We start from the raw sequence: 12268 nt of genomic DNA, 5'->3' as shown, positions 1-12268 counted from the left end.
TTCCAGAATTGCAGTGACTACAGGGTGGAATTCCTTTGTACGATATCTGCCCTTCTGGAGATAAAAGCAGCTGGTGAAAGAAGGAAGGAACTAAAAGACAGTCTGCTGCTCCTGGAACCCAACTCCCCCGGAAAGAAGGCAGCACAAGGACTGGGAGCTGAAGTCCCAGCATACAGAGGAAGAGGCCAACAGCTTTGGCAAGGTCCAGACTACAGCCTCATTTCCGGATTCAGAGCTTGTCTTGTCTTGGCTCTCTTCTGGGGACAGAAAAGACCACTTGCCAAGACCTTCCATTTCCTATAGAACCTTTGAGAGTGGATCTAGGTGCTTACATGCTGAGGAGCTCAAGCAGTACTGAGAGGATGAGAAGGCCCCTGCTCATGTCCTGGATATGTGGAGAGGGAGGTTCCTGCTTGCCCATGGCCACCAGGTTGCAGGGGTCAGAGCTTGCAAAGCATACCAGGACCTTCCACCAGGGCTCTGTGAGGTGGAAGAATAGTGCCTGGGAGGTGTGGACACCAGTGGGGAGTGCATGAGATCAAAATCATAACCATGGAAGGCCGGCACAGAGAGGGCCGCAGATTTCTGTCCTTCTAATTGAAGGCACCTCCAGCATACCCTATTCCAATGACTTCTTTGGTTCAGAGCCAGTGCCCACTGTACAGAGACTATAAAAGGGATGGGGACACTTAGCAGATAATCCCAGCTCCACCTCTTTTTTGTACTAAGTGCCCAGTGGCAAATAGGCAAGGATTCCCAGGGAGGCAGGCCAGGTGCCTGACCTTTGTGAACTCAAGCTTGGCTGCCCAGGCTGGCCCCAAGTTCCTAGATCTGGTGGGAGCACAGAGGACATCTGTGGTCCTTGGAGGAGATCAAAACAAATAGGGGAGAATATAGTATGAGCTGGCAAGGGCAGGAGGGTGAAAACAGAAGAGGGCTTGAGGAGGGAGTAGGGATAGGGAACCTGGGTATCTGCTCCAGACTGAGCCTAAGCTGAGGGCAATACCCCTGGGTGCTGGCAGAGCCCTCAGGGGCCCATAGCCAAGGCTCCTGTCTCTTGAGGCCCACTCCCTCTCAAAGGGAGCATTCTCCTCCTGAACCTGTGTGTCCACTCACAAGCACACATTTCCCAAGGGGCAGGGTTACTGACCAAGAGCCATGCCCAGCCCCAGCCCACATGCCTGCCTTGTCTGCAGTGTGGCAGAGGTGGTTCTTCCCTCGGGGAGCCTCACACACAAGGGCATGGGGAGTCTGTAGGACTGTGATGGTATTGGTGCACTGACAATGGTGATGATGATGTTGATGAAGATGATGGAGATAAGGGTAGTGGTGATGCTAGTGATGAAGATGTGCCTGCAGCTAACTTTTTTTTTTTTTTTTTGCAGCTAACTTTTTAGACCTCTAGTGTGCAGCCAGCAGTGACCTCTGACACTTGTTAAGATGCACAGGGCACTTGCCCACTCGCTCTTTCCCTGCCTTGTCCAAGCTTTCTCGCGGTCACTTTCTCCATCATGGAAGGCATTAAAATGCAGCTCTCATGCCTGCGTTAATCACAGCCCCTTTCTCAGAGTCTAATCAACTCCTAATTAACCCGGTTTCTAGCAGTGTGAGATAACTGAATCCACTTTGAGTCTTTCTGTGGACAGAATAGTTGGAGCCCACCTGGCTACTGTGATGGTGGAGATTTCAAAAACAAGGTACTTTGGTTTTAAATACATATTTTGTTTTGTTGTTGTGTTGTTTTGTTTTTGTGGGACTAGGGATGAATCCAAGGCTGCACACATGCCAGGCAAATGCCCTACCAGGAAGCCACACCCGCAGTCCTGAAAACGTGTTTTCAATCCATTGGTAAATGTCCTGATTTACAAGATTTCATTGCTTAAACCATGAGGACAGTGAATTTGGACAGCATTTCCTTCCACAAGGCTATTTGCACCCCTGCAACTTTGTCTCTGACAGAAAACACCGACATATTCATTCTCTTTACAGTTATTGCCAATATTTCGTCTAAACCTTGCATCTACTTTCCTCTAAACTTTGCGACCCCAAGGCTGTCAGATGCTGGGCTTTATCACCCAGCAATGTGTGGTGCTCACACACTGCCTTTTCTCACCTGGATCACCAATATTTTGACAACTACTTCCCTGTACCTGGTCTATTTTGTAGCCCTGTGCGTTTTTGCTTCACAGGAGAAACTGTCTGAGGTGCACGGAATCTTTGGTACTATCTACTGTTTTCCATAAATCTCAAACTGCTCTAAAAAGTCTATTAAATTTTAAAAGCCTATTCATTATTAAAAACAATACACCCCAGGGTGTCAAAGTCCACCTTTGGAGCAGCATGGGAGAATGGGGAGAGCCACCCCCTCACCAGCAGGCCTGTAGCTCATGCACATCAGATCAGAGGAGCAATGCTCATCTCTGCACTGGGGAGTGGGCTGGACAGCCTGGGCCACCACAAATCTAAACTTTCTCACTAATTCCAGCCATAGGACAGTGAACACCTGTGGGGGCAGCTGCATGGGAGGAATGAGTGTGCCAAAAAGGTACTTCAGCATTGATACAACTTACATGCACACACACACATGTACACACATGCCAGGAGGATACATGCACACACAGGCATGCATGCATAGGAACTCACAGGCAAACATACATAGCAACACACGAGCACACACAGATACACGTACCCAATATCAGTCAGTGGCCCCACGCTTTGACACATCTGGCATATTCCATTCTCAGCTTTAAGAGAATTTTCTTTTCCACCTAAATATTTTCCATTCTGTACACACATCTGATTTAATCTCAGCCACTACATTCAAAGTAATTAAACCAAAAACTCATTTTTGTTTCTTTGGGAGTTGCTGGGAATCGAACCCAGGGCTTTATGAATACTAAGCAGGTGTTATACCACTGAGTTATATCCTCAGACTCATTTTATTTTGAGACAAGCTCTTACTAACTTGCTTAGGCCTAACTTGTGACCCTCCTGTCTCAGCCTCCTTAGTAGCTGGGATTACCACATTTGTTCACCACCACATCAGATAAAAAGCTCATTTCTGGAAGAAAAATAAGGTATTTCTGCATCAATATTTAACATCTGCCTAGCATTCTGGATACTTCCCTGGTGAGTAGAACAATTTCCACTCCCAGTAAACACTAATCAATCGCAAAGCCTGAAGGAGGGAGGAATATTCCGAATGAAAGAAAGATCAGCCAGGCTGCCTGTCTGGGATGTATGGTTTGAGGGGATTATTTTCTTCCTCACTTTAAAATCTCAGCACTAAATTCAGTTTGATAACCAGACTAAATGATTAGTATGCTTTAGAGCAAACGTGTGTGAATCTAGGCCTTAACAATTAAACATTTCAACGAGAAATGTACCATCTGAAAGCCAGGACTCCACTAAACCGAGGAGCAGGTGCTGTTTGTGGGAGGGAGCTGCGATGAGAAGGAGACTGCTGTATGTGGTACGACAGCACAGAACACCTACAATCAGTGCACTGCATGTAAAGTAGGCTGGGCTCCCCTCTCTGCAGAAAGCAAGCCAAAGTGTAATGAAATTACAGACATCAGGGCCACCGAAAGTAGTGCCAAGCAGGGCGAACGCCATGTGCTGGGGCCTGCCTGTGCTGTACCCACCTGAGCAGACTGCAAGCACACAAACAGGCTCTTGAGAATAGAGGCAGGTAAAGTCCAGTCCAAGGAAGATGGCACCTCTGGGATGAACCTGCTCTGTTCTGCAGGATCACCTGCCTGAGCCCCACAAGAAAACAGAGCTAGGGACAAACAGCAAGAGTGGGCTTCACACCACCTTGCTCTTCTTCCATCTTGGTTGGGTAGGCTCTGATGGAGTTCTGCTCTCCACTCGGGCAACTGCAGTTAAGGGACCATCCCAAGGGGCTGGAGCAGCCACAAGGACAGATGATGTAAGTGTGGTTCTGAAGCAGGGAATCTGAGTACCTTGCTAGGGCCCAGCAAGAAGCCCCACTCCAACAACTGCCCGCTTAGCACTTGCTCTGGTGGGGCAAGGTAGGTACCCTGGAATCTAGCCATGATGGAGAAGACCATGTGAGACCCTGGGACCACAGCCTGGATGGAGCCAGCCTCTCTGGACACTCATCCACTAGGCTAGATTTGGTGGGTGGACACAAGTGGTTTGTGTAGGACTGTAAGTCATCATGATGACACCTACAGGAAGATGACCCAAATCATCCTCATCAGTGGGATCCTACCATTCCTCAGCCAGGTGTAATCCCAAGGAGAAAACAAACATGCATCCGCACAGACGCTAGTACATAGGTGTTCACAGCTGTTTATTCACAGTGGTTCAGAGATGTAAAGAACCCAGCAGATGAGCACATAAATGTGCCATGTGCATCTAAGGGAACATTACTCAGCCATAGAAATGAACGAGGCCTTGATATGCACTACAACATGGATGATCAATCTTGAAAACGTGTTCAGTGTAAGAAGGCAGAGAAAAACCACACACTGGTTCCTTTGATAGTAAATATCCAGGATCCACAAATCCAGAAAGCAGAGTAGTAGTCACCAGGGATTTGATTGGATGTAATAGTTAAAAGGCTCTAGGTTTCTCTCTGAGGGGGTGAAATCTTTCCAAAATGGACAATGGCAAGGTTGCATGTCTGTGAGGATACTAAAAACAACCACCCACTGAACACTGTAGACAGTGAGTTATGGCTTTTTTGAAGACTTGTTTCCTGTCTCCCCAAAGGAGGAGGCCAGATGGCTCCAGGGTGTCTCAGGTTCCCATTGCTGGTCTCTGCCATAGTGCTCACCCTGAAACCACAGATGAATGCCTCAGTAAGTTGTTATGACTGTTCTTGGTGGCAAATGGCTAGTAGGAAAAATTCATGCTTGAAACTGTTCACACAGAGCAGGGATCCAAAGTGGGGTGATCACTGTAGTGGGCCCCTAAAACTCTCCCCCTTCTTCTCAGAGTCAGGAACTCCTGTCTGCCTGTGCTGAGCAGCTGATCTCTACGCTCTCCTTTCCCACTCAAGCCAGGGGAGAGGAGGGGGTCCTAAAGGACCTACCCAATGACATCCTTGAGGACTTCCTGGGTGACCTCTTGGGGAGCCAGGGTTCCAGCAGAACCTCAGTGGCTTGCACAGTTTCGCCCCAAAGCAGATTTTGTGTCTACACCCCGCACTCATTCAAAGGCCTCTTCTGTGTTCTCCGACGGGGTTGCTTAGTAATGTGGAGAGCCAGCCCACCACCTGTCCAGGACTCAGGCAGCCTGAACAGCTCAGGAGTGATCTGAAGCCTGGAGAGGCCTCTCCACAGCGCTCCCGGAACCCCAGCCTGTCTCTACCATGCCAGCCACACTAATCATGCCCTTTCACAGTCATCACCCATGACTCTTGGCCCTCAGCCCTCCCCAGTCCCAACCTCTGCCCATCACACTTTGACCTTGTCCCATGTCCAGCAAATTGGGCCCCGGCATTGCTTTTGGTCTTCCTAGCACCTTCAGGACTATCACTCCAGCACCTCAGACTCCACAGCACCCCTCTAGCCATGAGCACTCACCCACCCCACTGCCAGTTTCCTTGAGCCCTACCTCTAGGCTCCAGGCTGCTGGGCCCAGGAAGGAAGGGGGCCTCCCTGCCCTGTCTCTCTCTGTATAATCACAGTGAGTAACCACACTGTCTCCCTCAGTGGTCAAGGACTAGCTGGCCTGGGAGGAGCCAGAGAGCCTCACCCGCCTCTCTATGGATCCTGGTGAAAAACCCGTGGTGTAAGGCAGGCAGGAGCTAAAAATAAATCAGCTTGGGCAGAGGCTGGCTGGCAGTGGTGTCTCTGTGGGGAAAAGCGCTGGGGGTGGATGGGTGGAGGGAGACAGGCGGTGGGACAGTTCGAAGCCATAAGCCCAGGTCCCACAGGCTGAGCTGACCATACCTCTAACCCAGAGAGGCTGAATGGCTGAACCAAGAGGAAAAGGAAGTTGGTCTTAGATCAGACTGGCAGGCAGCTGCCCCAGCCACATCCCCTCCTTCTGGCTCAGCATTGGTCAGCTCCCAAAGTGCTCTCGGGTTTTCTGGGGGTACAAAGCAGCTTAACCCTGCTGAGCAGGGACAGGGCCCCAACCTGGCCATCTGTGTCTGGGCTCTTCCCTGTTTGTTTCTTACCATACAGGGTGTCAGGGACAGGAGCTACTTCCATATTAGTTGTCACCAACCCCAGCTAGTCTGGCTGGTTCTTTCCCTGATATCCAGAAGGCTGAGTAGCCCCTAACACCAGGTAGCTACCAGCATGCCGGGCTGGGAGGACACAGGAAGCCACAGGAAGCTATGAAAGGGTGAGCTGGGCACAGAGCTTCCTGGGTGGCACGAGGCCAGATCTGCAGAGCACACATCTGTTAATGTCTGGGAAACTTTTCTGACTACAGGAAACTTTTCTCTTCTTTTTCTTATTTTACTGATTTTTCTACCACTATCTTATAGTCAGAGAAACTGCAGAAAGGGGGAGGAGGGACTTGCAGGGCTCTGTCACACAGGGTGGCTGTGCTGCCAGCAATATCTGGAAGTGTCCAAGGTTTTGGTGCCCTAAAGGCCAGGAATTAGCTTCAGTCTCTTTGGTTATAAGACACAGGTAGTCGGGCCTGACACTGTACAGTGCAGGTCCACTGTGTGGCCAAGAGTCCAGCCTGCAATTGGGACTCTGCCTCTGCCCCTCCATCTCCTCTCCCCAGCCAGCCCTCCCCCACCATTCTTCTGCACAAGTGTTTGATGAGCCAGCAGACTCCAGAGAGCTAAGCTGTGTGCAGAGGGTTAGGACTGGGGAGGCCTAGTGGACCCAAGGCCATGGCAAGGACAGGCAGAGCCTGCAGTCCTAGGGCCTGAAGCTCTGGCACAGGCTCCTATCAGGCCTCACATGCCCTACTCTGCCAGGCCACAGACCTAGAGGCCATGGAGACCACCTCAGTTGCAGCCTGGTGGCTGGGAGATCTGGAGATGGCGTCTTTCAGAGGGAGGGAGGGGGACTGGGCTGGGATACAGGGTGACAGGAACACACGAGTGCTGGCATACTCTTGACCTGTCCCCCATCATGCCCTCCCCTATCCAGCCTGTTCCATATCAAAGCATTGACAGCTGGCCTCAAATACATGACTGATGGCCAGGCTGGTGACTGAGCAAGAGCAGTTAGAAGAGCAGCCTGGTGACTGCTTATGAAAGCAGTTAGATCACAGTGGCTCCGCTGAAGAATCCTGCTCTTGAGTGTGTCCTAGAAAGGTGCTATCCAGGGCTCCCACCCTCGCTGACCATGGGGCCCTACTCACACCCACCCCCAAGTGATGCTGAAGGGACTCTGGGTTAGCTGGTTGCTGGGACCAAGCTGGGCTCTGTTCTGAGTGGGTAAGCTCTTGCTGAACGGGATGCCTGGGAGGCTAGGACAAAGCAGAAAGGGTCCCAAACTAGCTTCCTCTACCCAGTTCACACCACCAACTGCATTCTGCTGCCTCACTGAACTGAAACCTTAGGCCTGGCTCCCCCAGGTATTGTCTGTCTCTCCACAGGGTCTCCTCCTCTACACACTCCCTCCCCTGGATTATGAGTATAGAGATCAGGAGCCATGGAGGTCACCTGGGCTAACCTGTCTGTATGTCCCTCTCAAAGGGGAGTAGAGGTGACACGTCCTGCTTCAGAGACGTGATAGAGACCAACTGGGTTCACTATGTGAAGTCAGGGAATGGCATGCAGGGTAGCCAGGCAATGAGGACTGCAAAGACAGTGGCCTGACGACCACTGATAGGACAGGCATGCTGGGCTCTGGGCACTCCAGGCCCACACACCAGGCCTGGGCTTACCCACTTTTTTTTCTTTTTGAGACAGGGTTTCACTGTGCAGGTCAGACTGGCCTCGAACTCACAGCAATATGCCTCAGCCTCTAAAGTGCTGGGAATTCAGGCATGTGGCCACCACGCCTTCCTCCCACTCACTTCTTGTAGCCACTCTGTCAGGGCCCCTAGAGGTGGGGTGGGGCTGATTACCTCCACCCAGAAGGCTGAGCACTGTGCTGGAAACCACCAGGGAACTGCAGTGTTGTCACGGACTGGCCCACAGCTTTAGTCCCCATTCTGGGTGTCACTGAGAGACAGAGAGTGCCATGGTATGACAGACCAACCATAAAATCAAACCGACAAGCAGGCATCGTTAATCTTCTACTTAAAAAATAAGATTAAAAACAAAACAAAACAAAAACCTGCCTTCACTTGAAATTAGATCTGCTGAAAGGCCATCTATCTCTCCATGCTGGGGGGCAGTGCCCCTCAGGGTGGATAGAGTTCAGGCCCAGAATCCCAAGTTTCTATACCCTGCTCTTCCCCTGAGCTTCAGAAGAGGATAGCTAGCCCTGAGACACCTCATTCACCAGGTGTGGGCCCCCAGCTACAATGGAAGAGAACCCAGTAGCAGGAACTGTTGATATCAGCGTCATGAGGGACCAGACAATTGGAGGGCCAGGTCTGGACCCAGAAGGCATCCGTGTGTGTGCTGGGTACACAGGAGTTCATTGTTCTATTTTAATGGCAGGATTCCCCTGAACTTGTGAATCTCCAAAAGTGATAATGCTTCCAAATTGGGACCATCTCACAGGTCTTGGGCTCACAACTTTCATAGCAGCCTCTGGGCTCATTTGGGTGAGGCTCCCAGGGCTGACCGGCTCTCAGACCCAGCAGACAGGTACTTCTGGCTCACAGGCACTGCCTGCCATTTGGAGGGACTATGTCCTGCCATCCTCCAAGGCCCAGATGAAGCTGAGATTCTGGACTCAGTGAGAAGACTGATTTGTGAGGACTCAAGTGTCCACAGAGAACAGGCAGTACCACTGCCACTGGCCTAAGGGCCTAGGACTTTCGGCCTGGGGAAGGTCAAGTGTGGCCTGCAGCTGCCCAGAAGAAGGGCCAGACCCAGGGTCCTCAGAGCAGTGCTCTCCTGGCAGGTAGGTGTAAAGGTGGACACCTGGAACCAGGAGCTCATAAGGAACCCTCCCTCCATTCTGTTGAGGGAAGCTGGCCCCTTCCTGCTCATTCCTATGGCCTGTGCTTAAGGAACATGGATGCTGCTGACAACCATTGGCAGAGGGCAGGGCCAGCCCTTTCTCACTGTTGCTGGGGACCCCAGAGTAGAGTGCTCACATGGCCACGCCCAGCCCTTTTATTCTTAGCAGCAGGAAGACCTCCCTCACCCACATCCCAGGCCTGGGACAGGTGCCAGAGGCCTGCTCTGGCCTGACATTCTGGAAGATGCATAATTCATCCCACAAACAAGCATGTGTAAGTATGCAGACTGCTGGGTTGTGTTCACTTCCAAGGAAGACCAGATTCTTTTGGCCCAAATTAACAGGGACAAGAATTCTTTCCCAGCTCTAGTCTTCTTAGGGAGCCCCTGGTTGGAAATGATTCAGAACCTGGTAAATGTGACCACGGTGTGGCAGTGGTGGGTTCCCTTCCTTGAGCCCCCGCTCCTCCTGAGATGGGCCTGGGACAGACCCACAGAGGCTGGCAGCTCCCATTCTGGCAAAACCCCAGCTCTCATACAAGGCCCTCTTTTCCCACTTCAAAGCCTCTAAGACCTTTGGGCCTTGTGGGAGGTGGTTCTCAGGGTTGAGTGGCCAGGGACAGCACTTCCTAGGTAGCCTTTATTCCACTAAAATTTTGTTGGAGAAAAGGGGCCTGCTGCTACAAACGTATTTGAAAGCCACACAAATCCCCCACTTTCGAGAGCAGGTCTAGAACCATGTCCTCAAGAACCATGAAAACTGTCACCTGGTGGTGACCGTTCTGAGTCAAGTTCCCTTGACAACCCCTGGAGAAGACCTTGATGTTGTCTACTGCCCACCCACCCCGACATTCCCAGAATCCTTCACGAGGATGGTCAAACCTTTAGATTGCAGAACACTCCAGTAAAACGAGGAATGAGCAAAGTTGCCATCACCATCTCTGGGATGTCCTTTGGCTCTAAATGAGAAAACTAAAACACCATGAGATTCAAGAGTTTTACCAGTAGGAACAAAGAGCAAAACTAGCCCCCTTGCAGGGGGCTGCCTCTGTCCAGGAAATTCAAGTGTCAACCAGGAAACAGGAGCAAGGCCCAGGTAGGGAGAGGCAGGGGCTGCCCATCTGTCTGCTACAGTGCCACCTTGATCCATGTGGCCATGGGTCCCCTCCTCATACTGTGAGAGGCCTCCAGGGTCCCCCCACATGACAGCCCCAACACATGTGCAACCTCAGGGTTGCTCAAGTAACAACTTAGATTTTCTTACATTTAAACAAAGAGAGCAGAAGACTGATATTTTTTTCTTTTTGTTCCTTTTCTTTTTGGTCTATAAAGTGACAGAAAGGGGAAGGAATGCACTCTTACAAACAGCAGAGCCAGTTTCTCCTCTTAACATTGTGCTGTTTTCAAGGTCTACCCTTCACCTCCTTCTCACAGTACTGGCGATTCGTAGCAGCATCTGCTGGACAAGGTGGCCTTGCAGGCCAGGGCTGATCACCCAGGGGGACCCATGCTCTGGGAGGAACGGGATGAGATGCAGATAGGTCCCCAGCTCTCAAGTGTACAGAGACCCCATGCCCAAGGGCTTGGGAAGGAGAACCCCACACGTGCAATTTGGTTTGTGACAGGCCTGCAGACAGCTGGAGCTGAACAGCTGAGACAGCCATGCCCAGAGGGGAGATTTATGGCTGGGCACAGCTACCCACACTGGCTACCAGGTAGGCTGGGACAGAAGGCCTTGCTCTTGCAAGGGAAGTTTGAGCCTGGAGGCCACCCACACCCAGCATGTGAAGCAGCAAGCACATCACTGGGTTCCTGGCTCCTTCTTAGCCAGGAACACTGCAGCCTGAGTCACGGCAATAAATACATTCAGCCAAGAGGCGCCACTGTGCATGGGTCTTGTCTTCTCCTGGACACACCTGCTCCTTGGGGCTTTGCACCAGGCTGACCACTGTACCTAGTATCTGTCTGCACAAAGCTGGCCAGAAGGCATGAGGGGTCCCTTGGATGGAAGTCAGAAGCTCCAGGACAACAGCTGCATCCTCACGGTCGGTGACCTTGGAAAAAGCAGAAAGGGGCACACTTACTGTGGAGTCAAGTGCTGGGGAAAGGGCCCATTGCAGTCCTAGTACCAGGCCAGTACACCTGCTTGAGTGCCTTTCTCTAGGGCTCTGCCTCTCCAGGGACCCCCAAAGGTCCCCAGCTCCTACAGGCTCTCACCATACCCATGAGTCCCATTTTGCTTGGTGTCCACTTCTGGTGCCCACGGCTGGCCATACATGGAGAAAATGGAGGATATCAGATGGGAAGGACCAGATCACAGGGTCAGTCCCAAGTCTGGCACTAAGGTCAGACATAAGAATACTGAAGAGAGGTTTCCTGTTCTGAATCCTTCCATGCAGGGGACTCCAAGGTGTGACTGTTTGGGGGCCCTAGGTGCACTGATACCCCCCTGGAATGGCATAACCCCTCATTACTAGACCCTAAGAAAGACTCCATAGACTTGTATCCTTTAGGACACACACCCCCTAGTTCCCAAAGTAAGGAAAGGTGGACCCTGAACAGAGACAGCAGAGGTGGGAGCAGCTCTAGGTGTCCTATCACATGAATAGAATCACCCCAAGCTCCACCAACACTATTACCCATAAGCACAGAAAGTCCTGAGAAATAGCAAACTAGCACTGCGTCAAGCCCCAGTGCTCCACAGAAGTTTGTTGACATGGCAAAACTACAACAAATACCTGTGTCCGGAGACACTGAGTTCTTCTCTCCATGAGAGCAGGGGATGAACAAGTGGCAAGACTATAAAACTAATCCAACAAAAAGTGAGATAAAGATCAACTGGAGGGGGCTGGAGATTTAGCTCAGCAGCATAAGCGCCTGCCTTGCAAGCAGGCAGTTGTGAGTTCGATCCCTGGTACCGATCAAAAGAAAAAGACAAAAAAAAAAAAGATCAACTGGAAAAAACAAAGAGTGAACAAAAATAAAACATTCATTATTATCCGTGTGGATGGCCTGCAATTATTAACATAAACAATGAATCTTGATTCAGCTAAAAATTAAGTTCATAAGTGCTGCTAAAGGATGGGGGTTTTAGCCATCCAAAAACTCCATCTTCCATAGAAAAAACTCATAAATAATGTCTAAACTGAAAAAAATCTCAGTAATATAAAGACAGACTGTACATAATATACTGCATATGACTGGTGGACTTTAAAAACAGGATTATATGTAATACTGATACAA

At 50.7% G+C, this 12268-nt stretch overlaps 1 protein-coding gene across 6 annotated transcripts in view; it reads right to left on the bottom strand.

The window, feature by feature from the left end:
- Positions 1-4297: 4297 nt before the first annotated feature.
- Positions 4298-12268, bottom strand: part of Pwwp2b (PWWP domain containing 2B) — a 35788-nt gene continuing 27817 nt past the window's right edge. For 4 of the 6 annotated variants that reach the window (XM_063245001.1, XM_063245000.1, XM_063245003.1 and 1 more), the window contains exon 3: positions 4298-11079. Coding sequence is in view for 1 of the 6 variants with exons in the window: in XM_063245003.1 (XP_063101073.1) it covers positions 11066-11079 (14 nt within the window). In the remaining 5 variants the exon portion in view is untranslated. The remainder of the gene's footprint in view (positions 11080-12268) is intronic. The other 2 variants (XR_010046286.1, XR_010046287.1) reach the window with 2 other exon arrangements.

The sequence above is a fragment of the Cavia porcellus genome, unplaced genomic scaffold (assembly GCF_034190915.1).
Source record: "Cavia porcellus strain 051 isolate PalLab524CR breed Dunkin Hartley unplaced genomic scaffold, mCavPor4.1 scaffold_2, whole genome shotgun sequence".
Taxonomy (NCBI): domain Eukaryota; kingdom Metazoa; phylum Chordata; class Mammalia; order Rodentia; family Caviidae; genus Cavia; species Cavia porcellus.
The sequence above is the reverse complement of the archived record's forward strand: the minus strand, read 5'-3'. Positions and strand labels throughout refer to the sequence as shown.